This window comes from Coregonus clupeaformis, chromosome 15 (assembly GCF_020615455.1).
Source record: "Coregonus clupeaformis isolate EN_2021a chromosome 15, ASM2061545v1, whole genome shotgun sequence".
NCBI classification, from domain to species: domain Eukaryota; kingdom Metazoa; phylum Chordata; class Actinopteri; order Salmoniformes; family Salmonidae; genus Coregonus; species Coregonus clupeaformis.
Genome location: NC_059206.1, coordinates 55552086 through 55570841, shown reverse-complemented (window position 1 = coordinate 55570841; position 18756 = coordinate 55552086). Strand labels below are relative to the sequence as shown.

Genomic DNA, 18756 nt, shown 5'->3' with positions numbered 1-18756 from the left:
GCCCTGGTGCGCCGAGTGTTGCGGAGGCTGTTGGAGCACGACCTGTATGTCAAGGCAGAGAAGTGTCTGTTTTTCCAGGAGTCGGTCTCCTTTTTGGGTTATCAGTTGTCTGCGTCAGGGGTGAAGATGGAGGTAGACCGGGTGTCAGCCGTGCGTAATTGGCAAACGCCAACCACTGTGAAGGAGGTGCAGCAGTTTTTGGGGTTTGCGAATTACTACCGGAGGTTTATCCGGTGTTTTGGACAGGTGGAAGCTCCCATAATGTCTCTTTTGAAGGGGGGTCCGGTGCGTCTGCAGTGGTCAGCCGAGGCGGACAGGGCGTTTGGGAGGCTGAAGGACCTGTTTACCTCGGCCCCGGTGCTGGCGCATCCGGATCCCTCTTTACCATTTCAGGTAGAGGTGGACGCGTCAGAGGCCGGGTATAGGAGCCGTGCTTTGCAGCGGTCCGGCGCGCCACCTAAACTCCGCCCCTGTGCTTTTTATTCCAAGAAGCTCAGTCCGGCGGAGCGAAATTATGACGTAGGGGACAGGGAGCTGTTAGCCGTGGTACAGGCCCTAAAGGTGTGGAGGCACTGGCTTGAGGGGGCTCAACACCCTTTCCTCATTTTGACGGACCACCGTAACCTGGAGTACATCCGGGCAGCGAGGAGACTGAACCCTCGCCAGGCGCGGTGGAATATGTTTTTGACCCGGTTCATATTTAAGATCACGTACATCCCTGGGTCACAGAACGGTAAGGCAGACGCACTGTCTCGGCGGTATGACACGGAGGAGAGGTCCGTGGAGCCCACTCCCATACTGCCGGAGTCTTGTCTGGTGGCACCGGTAGTGTGGGAGGTCGATGCTGAACTCGAGCGGGCGTTACGCACCGACCCTAGTCCACCTCAATGCCCGGAGGGTCGGAAGTACGTTCCGCTCGAGATTCGGGATCGATTGATCTATTGGGCTCACACGTCACCCTCCTCTGGACACCCTGGTATCGGCCGGACAGTGCACTGTCTTAGTGCTAAGTACTGGTGGCCCACGTTGGCGAGGGATGTGAGGGTTTATGTTTCCTCCTGCTCGTGTGCGCCCAGTGTAAGGCGCCTAGACATCTGCCTAGGGGTAAGTTACTACCCCTGCCCGTTCCACAACGACCATGGTCTCACCTCTCGGTGGATTTCATCACTGACCTTCCTCCTTCACAGGGGAATACCACTATACTGGTCGTTGTGGACCGGTTCTCTAAGGCCTGTCGTTTGCTCCCTATGCCGGGCCTTCCTACTGCCCTGCAGACCGCCGGCGCTATTCACCCATGTGTTCCGGCACTACGGGGTACCCGAGGATATTGTGTCTGATCGAGGTCCCCAATTTACCTCCAGAGTCTGGAGAGCTTTTATGGAGCGGTTGGGGGTCTCGGTGAGCCTCACCTCGGGTTACCACCCGGAGAGTAATGGGCAGGTGGAACGTGTGAACCAGGATGTGGGTAGGTTTCTTAGAACATACTGCCAGGACCGGCCGGAGGAGTGGGCAAGGTACGTTCCCTGGGCCGAAATGGCCCAGAATTCCCTACGCCATTCCTCCACTAACCTAACCTCTTTCCAATGTGTGTTAGGTTACCAGCCGGTTCTGGCACCTTGGCAGCAGAGCCAGATCGAGGCTCCTGCGGTGGATGAGTGGGTGCGGCGCTCGGAGGAGACATGGAACGCTGCACACGTCCACCTGCAGCGGGCCCTCCCGTCGTCAAAAGGCGAGCGCCGATCTCCACCGCAGTGAGGGACCGGTGTACGCACCTGGTGATCGAGTCTGGCTCTCTACCAGAAACCTGCCCCTCCGCCTGCCCTGTCGGAAACTGGGTCGGCGGTTTGTAGGGCCATTTAAAGTCCTGAGAAGATTGAACGAGGTGTGTTACAGATTACAACTACCTGTTGAGTATAAAAGTATTAACCCCTCGTTCCATGTGTCTCTTCTCAGGCCGGTGGTAGCTGGCCCACTCCAAGAAAATGAGATCAGGGAGACTCCTCCGCCCCCATTGGACATCGAGGGGGCACCGGCGTACTCCGTGCGGTCCATCTTGGATTCGAGACGTCGGATAGGGGGTCTCCAATATCTAGTGGAGTGGGAGGGGTACGGCCCGGAGGAACGGTGCTGGGTGCCGAGGAGAGACATTTTGGACCCGTCTCGCCTGACGGAATTCCATCGTGGTCACCCGACGCACCCTGCTCCGCGTCCTCCTGGTCGTCCCCGAGGCCGGAGTCGGCGCACGTCTGGAGCCGCGCGTCAAGGGGGGGGTACTGTCACGGTTTCGGCCGAGGCTGCCTCTCTTCCTTGCTCGGGCAGGCTTCGGCGTTCGTCGTCTCCGGAATACTAGCTGCCACCGTTGTATGTTTCTATGTTCGTTTGGTCTGGTCTGGTATTTGTAAACCTGTTATCGTTTAGTGTCATTAGTGTCCTATAAGTTCTCCTTGTGTTTGTCAAGTGTTGTGTGTGATTGTTTTCACTGTCGTGCGTTTGGCTAGTACGTATACTGTTTGCTCGGTTGAGCTGTTCTCCATTGTGTTGGAGTGTTTTGTCGCACCTGTTTAGTGCGCCCGTTTTGTTTTCGCCTGCGTGCGGAGTTCTCGCCTCAGGGCATTTATTCGTGCTTGTGTTTGTGCATCCACTAAAGTCTTTTGGACTTACTTTCTGCGTCCTGCGCCTGATTCCACCACCACACCCACCTACAGCAACACTGACAATTATTTTGCACTATAGCCTATTTATTGCCTTACCTCCATAACTTGCTACATTTGCACACACTGTATATATATTTTCTGTTGTATTTTTTGACTTTATGTTTTTTTACCCCCATATGTAACTCTGTGTTGTTGTTTTTATCGCACTGCTTTGCTTTATCTTGGCCAGGTCGCAGTTGTAAATGAGAACTTGTTCTCAACTGGCTTAGCTGGTTAAATAAAGGTGAAATAAAATAAATAAAATAAAAACACGTTCTGTTTGGTCTCTATGCTGAATAAGGCTTCATGGCCAAAATGCGTACATCCATTGTCAGTAATACCTTTGTTTGTTAGTACTGGAGATCTCTGATAGACACACAGGGAGGGAGGAAGCAACGGACTGAGTAATTACAGCCCTAACAAAGACCAGATCTAACTCAATCTGGGGTGGGCAACCTCCAACATGGGACAAATGACCATATAAATGAAGAATGAGCAGTTTCCAAGGTACAGCTGGATCTGGTGGCATGAGAACCTAATGTGCATGTAAATAAAGCGATGGCTGCTGCGTTGTCACTAGAGCTATGGAGAGTCAATTCATCATGTTGTCACTTTGAGCTAATGAGTTGGAAAAGTCACTGTATGTACTGCTGGCTGCTGATACTGCTGCTGTCTAGTGTAGAGTATGTACAGTATAAATCAAATCAACTCAAATCAATTTTTATTTGTCACATGCGCCGAATACAACAGGTGTAGACCTTACCGTGAAATGCTTACTTACAAGCCCTTAACCAACAATGCAGTTCAAGAAATAGAGTTAAGAAAATATTTACTAAATAAACTAAAGTAAAAAATAAAAAGTAACACAATAAAATAACAATAACGAGGCTATATACAGTTGGCACCGGTACCGAGTCAATGTGCGGGGGTACAGGTTAGTCGAGATAATTTGTACATGTAGGTAGGGGTAAAGTCACTATGCATAGATAATAAACAGCGAGTAGCAGCAGAGTAAAAACAAAGGGAGGGTGGAGGTGTCAATGTAAATAGTCCCGGTGTTCATGTGATTAATTGTTCACCAGTCTTATTGCTTGGTGGTAGAAGCTGTTAAGGAGCCTTTTGGTTCTAGACTTCGGTACCGCTTGCTGTGCGGTAGCATAGAGAACAGTCTATGACTTGGGTGACTGGAGTCTTTGACAATATTTTGGGCCTTCCTCTGACACCGCCTAGTATATAGGTACCTGGATGCCAGGAAGCTTGGCCCCAGTGATGTACTGGGCCGTACGCACTACCCTCTGTAGCGCCTTACGGTCAGATGCCGAGCAGTTGCCATACCAGGCGTTGATGCAACCGGTCAGGATGCTCTCGATGGTGCAGCTGTAGAACCTTTTGAGGATCTGGGGACCCATGCCAAATCTTTTCAGTCTCCTGAGGGGGAAAAGGTGTTGTCGTGCCCTCTTCACAACTGTCTTGGTGTGTTTGGACCATGATAGTTTGTTGGTGATGTGGACACCAAGGAACTTGAAACTCTCGACCCGCTCCACTAAAGCCCCGTCAATGTTAATGTGGGCCTTTTCCTGTAGTCCACGATCAGCTCCATTGTCTTGCTCACATTGAGGGAGAGGTTGTTGTCCTGGCACCACACTGCCAGGTCTCTGACCTCCTCCCTATAGGTTGTCTCATCATTGTCGGTGATCAGGCCTACCTGGTTAATGTTTCTGAATTTGGCAATGTTAAGTGTCTCTGTCCCTCTCTCACTCCATCTCTTCTTTAACTAGCATCCATGTTGTTGTCATTCCACTAGGGATCTGTTTTCAACGTATTAAGTCGCCAGTCAATAACCTTTGCAGAGTGTGTGTGTTTATCCTGTGTTCCCATTTAATTAGCTAGTAAATAAAGAATTAAACCAGTTTGTGTAGTACTGAATCATAAGTAAGGCTCTGGGTTTTCAGATGCAAGGAGGTTATAACTGTTCAGAATGATGATATGATACGAGGTTATGATTAATAAATTGACTGTTTATAGATGTGATAGGTAAACACCTTTTTAGAGTTTAATTCGGTAGATGGTAACTCTTTAAAGAACCACTCTCATGGTGCCCCAGATCATAATGAGTTAATTGTTACATAATTAATTTAATAAGGTAACAATTAAACATAGTTAGTTAATTAGAGAAATAACAGTCTTCAGATTAATGTTAAAGTCACGACACAGGTGACTGAGGTGGTATACTCCTCAATGTCATTGGATGAATCACGGAACATATTCCAGTCTGTGCTAGCAGAGCATCCGCGTCATCTGACCACTTCAGTATTGAGCGAGTCACCGCCCCTCGTCTTACCAGACGTAGCTGCTCTGTCCTGCTGATGCATGAAACATAAGATATTACAGTATTTAATGGCCCTTTGGTAGGATAGTCTCGACCGTAGATCATCAAGTTTATTTTCCAGTGATTGCACGTTGGCCAATAGAACCGATGGTAATGGCGATTTACTCACTCGCCTACGAATCCTAACAAGGCACCCCGACCTTCTCCCTCTATATCTCCGCCTTTTCTTCACGCAAATGAAGGGATTTGGGCCTGGTCTCCGGACAGCAGTATATCATTCGCGTCGGACTCATTAAAGAAAAAATCTTTGTCCAGTTTGAGGTGAGTAATCGCTGTTCTGATGTCCATAAGCTCTTTTCTGTCATAAGAGACAGTAGCAGCAACTGTATGTACAAAATAAGTTACAAACAATGTGAAAAAACTAACAAAATAGCACAGTTGGTTAGGAGCCCGTAAAACGGCAGCCATCCCCTCCGGCGCAATTATTACTGACATTACTGACACAGTGCCCAGGATTCAAACAAACACAGATAAACAACCTTGTGAACTGTGATTGGAGCCTACATTCCACAGCAATTGCAGCGACCATGATCTCAGTGATCATCAGGGCAATTGCCTTTACAAGTCTATCGCTGTGCACTGGTATAGTTAATCTTTGCTGGATTGAATCCTGGCCTCAGTGCTTGACTTGGACTGAAATAGGTGCTTGTATTCATTTTGGATGCCGGTACTGTTTATATATAGGTGCAGGAACTCCGCAACACTTTTCAGTTTATATTCTATGTGAGGAAAAGGAGCTCAAGCAGTAAAAAAATTGAGGTGCCGGTACTCAGCTCCGGTGAGCTCCTGCCCAATTCAAGCACTGCCTGGTCTGTATGTAGAGAGTGTAGTTCCCATACTTTTGCTTCATATCGAAATGGTAGACAGAACTCTGCTGATGCCCTGTTCCCTATCCCAGACCTTCAGTACCCACCCAGATGGCATGTACAATATGTTAGCCACTGGGACATTATGTGCTAGACTTGCCTCCCTAATTCCTGGACCAATCCCTCTGCCCTTGGACATGTTACCCCTCAATTTGACTAACGCTATTCTTTGATCTAATTCAGGAAAGGTAGTTATCAACCCTGCTACTGTGGGGTCAGACCATCCAAACAGACCTATCAGAAAATAGGGTCACTGTGAAAGTAAACCCTGCACATCTGATGCTAGCTGATGCTAGGGTTACTACTTATTGATAGTGTATAGACAAACATGTCCCTATACTGCAATATTTTCTTTAGAACAGAACAGTGAGTCATATTCGAAGCACAGTGAATGAAAATAGGTATTGTTTGAGGACAATGCCCTTGACATTCACAGCCTAGATTTCCTCTGTGAAAAGCGTTAGCTGCTAGAGCCTGACTGCCATAGCCCGCAGGATGTGAAAACAGCACGCTCAAGCTGCGAGTGTGAACAAGGTGTTAGTGCTCTTACAAAGGAAAACTCCTCAGAAATGCAATCTCTGTTGGCACAGACCCCCTCCTGCAATATGACAGGAGGGGGCCACACTGGATGCATCTGAAATGGCACCCTATTCCCTATGTAGTGTATATAGGGCTCTTGTCAAAAGTAATGCACTGCATAGGAAATGCCATCTGGGACACAGCCAGAGCCGAACTGCCACACTGTCACACCATCCCCCATATGTCCCCATAACCGCTTCACTCTAATTACTTCCTTACCATCCCACTCCAACAGAGAGTACACTATTCATAGAGAAAGAGAGAGACAAAAAATTATGAGCTAGCTGTAAGAAATGCACTGCAGCTGAGAGCAGATATAGAGTTGGTCATATCTGGAGTTAATTGTATTATTTTACAGTTTGTGGCTGCAGCCCAGAGGAAAGGAGGAAGGTTAGCTGTTAGCCACCTGAGTGAGCGAGCAATGAGAAGGTGTTTCTGTCACTCTCACAAATGAGTGGACAATCAGTTAGCTTAGCTCTTCTGTCCTGTATTTCCTTCAGGGCAAACAGTGTGGGAAAAGAGCCCAGGCACCCATCCTTGTAGCGAAGTCATCTGGACGACAAGCAGACCTGGGTTCAAATAATATTCATAGTATTTGAAACCAGATCTGGTGTTGGAACGAGGTAGACAAGTCATCTGGACAACCAGGCCTCGAAGTGTGAGGCCTGGGAGAGTGTGACTCGCCGGTTAGTACCGCTCCACATGATCTGATGTGTCTCTTCATCGCCCCTTCCAGTCACATGTCATCACCATTGACCCCTGGGGAACTGTGGGTAATTTGCCATCACTTCATGTGTCATACATCTCAGTTCCCCATGGACCACCACCCCCCCCTACCCTACCCCTGCCTCCCCCTGGCTAGTGTACAGTAAGTGCCATGGATACAATCAATGCAAAATCCTATAGAGGATTGTTAACCAACTATCTGTCATTGATCTTATTGTATGACGATATGTCATCTAAATGCTAGTCTATTGAGAGTAGCTATAGCCAGGCACTGGGGGGATATTTGAAAAGCCATGCACATAAATGGTGATTAGCATGCTAATGCTAGTTTGTAGGTGTGTGTGACACTAACAGTGGTTGGTTTCAGGAGTGCTGTTTAGTATCCCATATAATGTTCTTAAGATTAATTAATTAATTGATCTTACTATGCTAGATTTAACAGCGGTTGGTCAATGCTAATGCTATATCCAGTAGCATTGGGTGTAGACTAGTCATGGAGGTTATGGCCTGGTCCTCTCCTCTGTTGTTGACCAGAGCTGGGCTATGTTATGATTTTGATAGTGTGGTTTAGTTGAGGGGAAGTAGTGAGTCTCCTGACTAATGCTAACCCAATATTCAATATGGTAATGATATTCAATATATAGTGGCACTGGGCGTAGCTAGCCTTGCTGGTTACGGCCTGGTCCTCTGTGTTTTGCCAGATTTGGGCTATGGCCGCTATATTATGATGCTGATAGTGTGGTTCAATGGAGGGGTAGTACTGAGGTTCCTGACTGGACCAGCTCCCAAGTCAGAGCTCATCTCTTAATGCCATACTCATGCAACGACCAACGGACGAGGTAAAAATATCACTACCCACCAGATGGGCAGCTGGCCAGAGCAGGTGGCTGGTTTCAGCATAACGTGGTAGAATGACTGGCTACACACACACGAGCAGCACGCACACACACACACACACACACACACACACACACACACACACACACACACACACACACACACACACACACACACACACACACACACACACACACACACACACACACACACACACACACACCCCTTGTGCATCAAAAAAAGGGAAAGCTTTGTTTAATTTCAATTAGAGTTCCCATCCATTTGGGGGCTTACAATACACACCACCACCACACACACCAAGCTCAAACTAAACAGAGTTCACTGGTGACATAACCCCTGAAATAACTGGGATAAATACATTCTACGTCCCAAATGGCACATTATTCCCTATATAGTGCATTACTTTTGACCAGAGCCTTACGGGCCTTGGTCAAAAGTAGTACACTATATGGGGAATAGGGTGCCATTTCGGACGTCCCCAAAAAGTGCAGAGCTGAAGCAGTACACTAGAGTACAACCCCTAGACAGAGCTGCCAACTGCACCCTCGCTGTGACCCATTCTGATTACGGCCTTCATTTGCCCCCTGGTTCACCTTTTAAAGTCACAGGTCTCTAGGCTGCCATGACTCTTGCTCATATAAGCACAGATCATCTCTCACTGCTATTACTATTAGTCATTGTCCCTGGCTGCACTGCCAACTGCTATAAAACTGCTGTTGTGTAGAATAGAATAAAATAGAATAAAAAATGTGTCTTCTGCCACACTAGGCAGAAGACACATTTTTTATTCTATTTTATTATATTCTACACAACAGCAGTTTTATAGCAGTTGGCAGTGCAGCCAGGGACAATGACTAATAGTGTGTATGCGTATAAACTTATGAATTGTCTGAATGAATTATGTCTGAGAGGACCGGAGAATCATGAAATACTGTAGAGTACATCTTTGAAATAGTCTCTATAAAACAGGGGGGCGTTCAAGGTACGCTATCTGAGTAGAAAGTCACATAAAAATAATTTAGGCAGTCACGACAAAACTATATAACCTTTGACAGCTTTCTTTATCGTTAAGGTGGAACCATCAGTCCTGTGTTCCAATGGCACGTTGTGTTTGCTAATCCAAGTTTATCATTTTAAAAGGCTAATTGATCATTAGAAAACCCCTTTTGCAATTATGTTAGCACAGCTGAAAACTGTTGTGCTGATTAAAGAAGCAATACAACTGGCCTTCTTGAGACTAGTTGAGTATCTGGAGCATCAGGAATTGTGGGTTCAATTACAGGCTCAAAATGGCCAGAAACAAAGAACTTTCTTCTGAAACTCATCAGTCTATTCTTGTTCTGAGAAATGAAGAAATTGTCAAGAAACTGAAGATCTCGTACAACGCTGTGTACTACTCCCTTCACAGAACAGCGCAAACTGGCTCTAACCAGAATAGAAAGAGGAGTGGGAGTCCCCGGTGCACAACTGAGCAAGATGACAAATACATTAGAGTGTCTAGTTTGAGAAACAGACGCCTCACAGGTCCTCAACTGGCAGCTTCATTAAATAGTACCCGCAAAACACCAGTCTCAACCTCAACAATGAAGAGGCGACTCCGGGATGCTGACCTTCTAGGCAGAGTTGCAAAGAAAAAGCCATATCTCAGACTGGCCAATGAAAAGAAAAGATTAAGATGGGCAAAAGAACACAGACACTGGACAGAGGAAGATTGGAAAAAAGTGTTATCGACAGACGAATCGAAGTTTGAGGTGTTCGGATCACAAAGAAGAACATTTGTGAGACGCAGACCAAATGAAAAGATGCTGGAGGAGTGCTTGATGCCATCTGTTAAGCATGGCGGAGGCAATGTGATGGTCTGGGGGTGCTTTGGTGGTGTGAAAGTAGGAGATTTGTGCAGTGTAAAAGGGATCTTGAAGAAGGAAGGCTATCACTCCATTTTGCAACGCCATGCCATACCCTGTGGACGGCGCTTGATTGGAGCCAATTTCCTCCTACAACAGGACAATGACCCAAAGCACAGCTCCAAACTATGTAAGAACTATTTAGGGAAGAAGCAGTTGGCCGGTATTCTGTCTATAATGGAGTGGCCAGCACAGTCACCGGATCTCAACCCTATTGAGCTGTTGTGGGAGCAGCTTGACCGTAAGAAGTGCCCATCAAGCCAATCCAACTTGTGGGAGGTGCTTCAGGAAGCATGGGATGAAATCTCTTCAGATTACCTCAACAAATTGACAACCAGAATGCCAAAGGTCTGCAAGGCTGTAATTGCTGCAAATGGAGGATTCTTTGACGAAAGCAAAGTTTGAAGGACACAAAAATCATTATTTCTAACCTCATCAATGAGGTTTCCTATTCATTTTGCTATATTTCAAAATCATTTCATGTATGTTTTCATGGAAAACAAGGACATTTCTAAGTGACCCCAATCTTTTGAACGGTAGTGTATATTGTGTTATTTTATGGCTGGTTTTGACTCCTACATAAGAGTGTTGAAACCCACATTTATTCAAATTATTTTTTTCCCTGCCAAGAAGTTTCCTTTCAATTTGGAAGTTTGTTTCTTAAATCCTTTGTTTTTGCTGTAATGAATTATTTACAGTCATATTTTAAATAAGTTGTAGAAAATACACTTTATGACACTGTCATGAAGCATTATGACCATCCTGTGTCACTTTACTTGGACTAAGAAAATACACTTCATGACACTTTCAAGAAGCATTATGACCATCAAAGTCATATATGCCAGATAGGCTTATCATGTACATGCCCTTATATCAGTCATCAGTTAAAAAGAGGGTGTCTTGCCCTGCTCCTGAAATCTGCTCCTGCATTCATCGCAGTCATCAGCAACAGAGAATTGGGGTAGGTGCATGTCTGACATCAATGTGTGCGCAATTACAATGATAATTTAACATGGTCAATTTCAAAACATATAACATTTCATAAACATACTGTTGACACGTAGGCTATGGTGTAATGGAATGTTTTGCCTTGTGTGGTAGGTTCTGAGGGTTTTGACACTGATGTAGGAGCCATAACCAGCCATTAAATAATGCAATACAGTATATGTCACACCAGGTCTAAATATGTGTCATGAAAGTGTTATGACCATATTATAACAGGTTATGACAAGTTATGTCAGCTGTTATGACATTTATGACATGGTTATGAATGTGTCATAACGTGCTATAACGCTTTGTGTCAAGTAAAGTGTTACCATTTCTAGTTACTCCCCCCACTGGTCCACTATGTTCTAATCAGATTCAGCCCTGTCTACAGTGTTGCTTTGTGCTGTGTCAGGACAGGACAAGTCTGACTGTGCCCAAGGAACATAATGACATGAAAGCTAAATGAATTCAGGGAATTCATATTAGTCAATAATTTATTTGATTACAATACAGTACATTTGTTTATCTAACATGCATCAAATGCATGGTAAGTTACTGTTTTTGATTGCTTGGCTGTTTTTACCTGGTTTCAATTAAATTCGACGTTTGGACCAGAGGACCAACGGTATTAAATAATCGGATGTGAGGTTTTTCGGACAGCTGGGGAGTTTCAATGAAAAAATCCTCCACTCATTAATTTCTTGATTCACTGCTTTTTTCCAAGGCATGCCATATCTATCTAGAAGATTGCATGATTGCACGCCACACAGCGTGAATCTTAAGTCGTCTTTCGGTGGGAGGGGAGTGAACTTGGATCAAATAAAAAATTAAACCTCCCTCTAAAAATTGTTAAAACCTGCTTCTCTCTCTTTTGCACAACAAGGAGACGCCCAAGAAAATGTGCCAATGTAAACAACTGCCTATAAATAAATCGTACGATGGAAAAATATTTGATGATTTGTATAACGTGCTAGAGAGATTACTCCCTCAATTATGCAAAAGTAACATTCTCTGTTGGCTGCTGCTGCAGAGCCCAACGCAGAGCAGACAGACATGCAACCTCTTTTTGTCCTCTGGGTGATCTGAGCCCTGATCCCCGGCTTTGCTTGTCCTCTCTTCACCCCCATCAACCCCGCCTTCCACCACCCCATCCAGATGAACGTTATGTAATTTGAGAAGCTAACTCCCGTCCCCCAAAAATGTATTTGCAGTGATGGGACTTGACAAACATCAAAGCAAAGGCAAAAGAGGATTTGAGTGGATGGAGTGAGTCTGAGTATGCCTTCACAGTGGTCCTTGAAACAGTTCTCTGTTACCATATTATAGCTTGGTGTCTGTCTAAGCGAAAAACGGTACTGTAGAAAACATGCAGGATATCTTTGTTTTTCTGTTTTCTCTACGTACCTCCAAAGTAGGAGCCGTCAGTCAGCTTCATCTCTTTGTTGAGCTTGGTGATAACACTGGCCACACCATGTTGGATGAAGTACATCTTCTTGCCCACAGTGCCCTCTCTGATTATGTAATCGTTGGGCTGGAACACCTCGAACTTCAGCTTGCTCAACATGCCCGTCACGAAGTTGGGGTCTGCGTTGGCGAACAGTGGCATGGTAGCCACTAGCTTCCGGCAGTTGAAGTTCACAATTTCCTAAAAAGGAAAGAAAATATAGTGTTTGCTACTTAAATACTTAAAATATTTTATGACTATAACAAAAGGGAATAAGGGTAGTGATAGCGGTCAACCCTGACGTGTCCCTCTACTCTATTAGACTTAATTCATGAATAATTAGTTTATTGGGTTTTAGACAGATTAATATAAAAGCATAAAGGTGAATAATACAGGAAAGCAATGTCTTTTTGTGAGTTCTCCAATTTCCTTTTTCTGTTGGTTAAATAAAACACCATAACAAATAGTATTATTTTAATGTGAGTTCTGTATGTTATGTATGGTGGCCCCGTGTAGCTCAGTTGGTAGAGCATGGCGCTTGCAACGCCAGGGTTGTGGGTTCGATTCCCACGGGGGGCCAGTATGAAAATGTATGCACTCACTAACTGTAAGTCGCTCTGGATAAGAGCATCTGCTAAATGACTAAAATGTAAATGTAAAAAATGTTTTAAGGGGAAACATTTAAATGTCTTGGAATGGCCTAGTCAAAGCCCAGACCTCAATCCAATTGAGAATCTGTGGTATGACTTAAAAATTGCTATACACCAGCGGAACCCATCCAACTTGAATGAGCTGGAGCAGTTTTGCCTTGAAGAATTGGCAAAAATCCCAGTGGCTAGATGTGCCAAGCTTATAGAGACATTCCCCAAGAGACTTGCAGCTGTAATTGCTGCAAAAGGTGGCTCTACAAAGTATTGACTTTGGGGGGGTGAATAGTTATGCATGCTCAAGTTTTCTGTTTTTTTGTCTTATTTCTGTTTTGTTTCACCCCAAAAAATATTTTGCATCTTCAAACAAAAGGCATCATTCTCACCTCTTTGAGCGGGTCGTTGAGCTCACTCAGGATATTGTCCTCGTCAAAGATCTTGCCCTGATAGCGATGCTCATAGTAATCATGTATCTTCTGCCGCATGTCTGCAGGTAGCTTGTGGAATGACATGTACTGCTCCACTTGTTTGTACTGTAAAGATGGAGAGAAGAGATAATGTCAATAAACCAATTGAACCGAAAATAACAGACAACAAAAGCTGTCACATTGATTGACGTTTGATATTATGAGTGGGGATTTCAAAACATTGCATCGAAAGCAATTGGAGGTAAAATAACTTTGGAACGTATTAGCAGTCATTACAGGCAACATGTTGTAAAAGGAACTAAGGACATACACAACACACATGCATATGCACACATACACACACATACAAACGATGGGGTGACAGATAGTATCCATGATCTCACGTAAACAAGAGAGATATAGTACATCAGGGATCTCCAACAGCTAGATCACTAGCTACCAGTAGCTCGCAGCACACCTATGAGTAGCTCGCCAATCAATTCTGAAAGTACATGCATTTTTCCATCACAAAATGTCAGAAACATAAAGCTCCGGGCTACTATACAATCAAAGCCACATTGACATTTTCCCACTCCTGGTTAGCCACTATTGGTTTAAAAATCTAAACGTAACACAATATCTGCCAATTAATTTCCAGCAATACTGCCACTATCTGTCTGTTTGGTGCGCATGTTTGTCTACTACTCCGTATATAGCCAGTTAGCGGTGCTAATGATAACCGTCTTGTGGGTAGAGTAGACAGACCTTTCCCAAAAACATTCTCAATTAAATGTTAACTGCAAAGTAGGCTTACCTGACAGAACTATACATCATGATTATTTGTTTAAATTGGGTGGCCATTGTTTTGCAAACTCTGCCATGACATGTGCTGCAGCACTAGGCCTAACAGCAGAAACATTGTTATACCCACACATTCCTCTCTTGCAAGATGCATAATTTCCAGACCTGAAAAATGTTATTCTGATGTGATTTAAGCATTGACATGGACTATTTGTTTCTCTATGAATAATTGTAATACTGAGAATAGAAAACATAAAACAAAGCAAAAACCAGGAACAATTAAACTGAGAAAACAGAATTCGGGAAAATACCAAAAATAATTTTTTACTCTCATGTTAGAAAAGGTTGGAGACCCCTGTACTACATCCATATCAGTGACTGAATATGTCTCAGGGACGTCACATTATAATCACATACGTATTTTGTGACTTCAGAAAGTTCAATATGACACATTACACAACTCACTCTTTCCCCTCCTTGCCTCTTTTGGCCTCACCCTTTCCCAATCACCTCCAACTCACAATGCAGGCAATACGCTTGACCTCACCTTTACTAGAGGCTGCTCGCCTACTAATCCCACTGCAACCCACCTCCACGTCTCTGAACACTCCTTTGTTTCCTTTTCTGTCTCCCTTTCCTCCAACCCTAACCACTCAGCCCCTACCCAGATGGTCATGCGCCGTCGCTCTCTCTCTACCACTACTCTCTCCTCTTCTATCCAATCATCTCTCCCTTCTGCTAAATCCTTCTCCCTCCTGTCTCCTGATTCTGCCTCTTCGAACCTACTCTCCTCCCTTTCCGCATCCTATGACTCACACTGTCCCCTTTCCTCCCGGCCAGCTCGGACCTCCCCTCCTGTTCTGTGGCTGAGTGACTCATTGCGAGCTTACAGAACAGGGCTGTGGGCAGCTGAGCAAAAATTGAGGAAAACTAAACTTCTGGAGGTCCATCCTTTTACTCCCTCCTCTCTACCTTCTCTTCCTCTGTATCCGCTGCTAAAGCCACTTTCTACCACTCAAAATTTCAAGCTTCTACCTCTAACCCTAGGAAACTATTTTCCACCTTCTCCTCCCTCCTTAATCCTCCACCTCCTCTTATTCTGATAAAAAGTTACAGCTGTTTTAGAAACTGCATCAACAACATTGTCAGTAACTTTTTTGTAAACAACTGACATTTTGACCACTTCCTAAACAAGTTAGACAAAAAAGTTAGAGGGTATGACACTGTCTACTTCTCTACCATTCAAATGTAGCAACGGAACCAAAATATCTTCAATGTTTCTAACGAAACAGCTGTTTTAGTAAATGCATTAACACATTTTTCACCAACTCTTTCCAAACAACTGCCGTTTTGACCAATCCCCCAACAAGTCAGACAAAAACAGGGCTCATGAAATCTTCCTCTACTTCTCTGCTTTTCAAAGCAAAAATCCGAACAGAAAAATCTTCCATCAATATAAAGTTACAGCTGTTTGTCGGAGTTTAGAGTGACAAAAGTAGGTAGCTAAAGTCAGCTAATAGCTCTCTGTCTAATCATTGAGCGGCACAAACGGAGAGTTGCTATGGAAACTAACAGACAGAGAGGACCAAATGTGGCAGCATAGGGAAAAATTATGACGCGGGGGAAGAGATTGACCACAATTACGGACTACAACCACACAACTCATGACCACAACTTATGATCACAACTAAAGATCACAATCACACAACAACTGATGACAACTACTGAGAAAAATTACTGACCACAACTACTGACCACACCTACTGACCACACAACTACTGAACTACAAAGCTACTGACCACAACCACACAACTACTGAGCAAAACTACTGACCACAACCACACAACTACTAACCACAACTACTTACCACATCCACACAAATACTGACCACACAACTACTGACCACTCAACAACTGAGCTAAACTACTGACCACAAACACACAACTTCTAAACACAACCACACAACTGCTGACCTCATGACCACAACCACAACCACTACTGACCACACATTTAAAGACCATAACTACTGACCAGAACTACTGACCACCACAACTACTGATCACAACCACACAACTATTAAGCCCAACTACTGACCACATCAACACAACAACTTACCACAACCACACAATTACTGACCACACAACTACTGACCACTCAACTACTGCACACATCTACTGACCACAACCACACAACTGATTACCAGAATTACTAACCATAATTACTTACCACAACCACACATCTACTGACCACAACCACACAACGGATGACCACAACCACACAACTAATGACCAGAACTATTGACCACAACCACACAACGTCTGACCAAACATTTAATAACCACAAATACTGACCACACAACTACTGATCACAACCTCTGACTACACAACTACTGACCACACATTTAATGACCACACCTACTGACCACCACAACTACTGATCACAACCCCATAACTACTGATCACAACTACTGACCACAACTACTGACCACAACCACAAAACTACTTACCACAACTACTGACCACAACCACACAACTACTGTGCCTTGCAAAATAATTCATCCCCCTTGGCGTTTTTCCTATTTTCTTGCATTACAACCTGTAATTTAAATATATTTTTATTTGGATTTCATATAATAGACATACACAAAATAGTCAAAATTGGTGAAGTGAAATGAAAAAAATAAATGGTTTAAACAAAATAAAAAATAAAAATAACGGAAAAGTGTTGCGTGCATACAGTGAGGGAAAAAACTATTGATCCCCTGCTGATTTTGTACGTTTGCCCACTGACAAAGAAATGATCAGTCAATCATTTTAATGGTAGGTTTATTTGAACAGTGAGAGACAGAATAACAAAAAAAAAATCCAGAAAAACGCATGTCAAAAATGTTATACATTTTTTTGCATTTTAATGAGGGAAATAAGTATTTGACCCCCTCTCAATCAGAAAGATTTCTGGCTCCCAGGTGTCATTTATACAGGTAACGAGCTGAGATTAGGAGAACACTCTTAAATCTCAGCTTGTTACCTGAATAAAAGACACCTGTCTACAGAAGCAATCAATCAATCAGATTCCAAACTCTCCACCATGGCCAAGACCAAAGAGCTCTCCAAGGATGTCAGGGACAATATTGTAGACCTACACAAGGCTGGAATGGGCTACAAGACCATCGCCAAGCAGCTTGGTGAGAAGGTGACAACAGTTGGTCCTCTGTAGCTCAGTAACTCAGCTGGTAGAGCACGGCGCTTGTAACGCCAAGGTAGTGGGTTCGATCCCCGGGACCACCCATACACAAAAAAAAATGTATGTACGCATGACTGTAAGTCGCTTTGGATAAAAGTGTCTGCTAAATGGCATATTATTATAATTATATTATAGTTGGTGCGATAATTCGCAAATGGAATCTCCCTCGGCCTGGAGCTCCATGCAAGATCTCACCTCGTGGAGTTGCAATGATCATGAGAACGGTGAGGAATCAGCCCAGAACTACACGGGAGGTTCTTGTCAATGATCTCAAGGCAGCTGGGACCATAGTCACCAAGAAAATAATTGGTAACACACTACTTCGTGAAGGACTGAAATCCTGCAGCACCCGCAAGGTCCCCCTGCTCAAGAAAGCACATATACAGGCCCGTCTGAAGTTTGCCAATGAACATCTGAATGTTTCAGAGGAGAACTGGGTGAAAGTGTTGTGGTCAGATGAGACCAAAATTGAGCTCTTTGGCATCAACTCAACTCGCCATGTTTGGAGGAGGAGGAATGCTGCCTATGGCCCAAGAACACCATCCCCACTGTCAAACATGGAGGTGGAAACATTATGCTTTGGGGGTGTTTTTCTGCTAAGAGGACAGGACAACTTCAACGCATCAAAGGGACGATGGACGGGGCCATGTACCGTCAAATCTTGGGTGAGAACCTCCTTCCCTCAGCCAGGGCATTGAAAATGGGTCGTGGATGGGTATTCCAGCATGACAATGACACAAAACACATGCCCAAGGCAACAAAGGTGTGGCTCAAGAAGAAGCACATTAAGGTCCTGGAGTGGCCTAGCCAGTCTCCAGACCTTAATCCCATAGAAAATCTGTAGAGGGAGCTGAAGGTTTGAGTTGCCAAACGTCAGCCTCGAAACCTTAATGACTTGGAGAAGATCTGCAAAGAGGAGTGGGACAAAATCCCTCCTGAGATGTGTGCAAACCTGGTGGCCAACTACAAGAAACGTCTGACCTCTGTGATTGCCAACAAGGGTTTTGCCACCAAGTACTAAGTCATGTTTTGCAGAGGGGTCAAATACTTATTTCCCTCATTAAAATGCAAACCAATTTATAACATTTATGACGTGTTTTTTTGGATTTTTTTGTTGTTATTCTGTCTCTCACTTTTCAAATAAATCTACCATTAAGATTATAGACTGATCATGTCTTTGTCAGTGGGCAAACGTACAAAATCAGCAGGGGA

General features: G+C 44.3%; 1 protein-coding gene across 1 annotated transcript in view; it reads right to left on the bottom strand.

The window, feature by feature from the left end:
- Window positions 1-18756, bottom strand: part of LOC121582735 (potassium/sodium hyperpolarization-activated cyclic nucleotide-gated channel 1) — a 225095-nt gene that overhangs the window by 28424 nt on the left and 177915 nt on the right. The window contains exons 5-6 of the mRNA XM_041898795.2: window positions 13480-13626; window positions 12407-12647 (exon numbers count right to left, since the gene is read on the bottom strand). Of these exons, the coding sequence (XP_041754729.1) occupies window positions 12407-12647; window positions 13480-13626 (388 nt within the window). The remainder of the gene's footprint in view (window positions 1-12406; window positions 12648-13479; window positions 13627-18756) is intronic.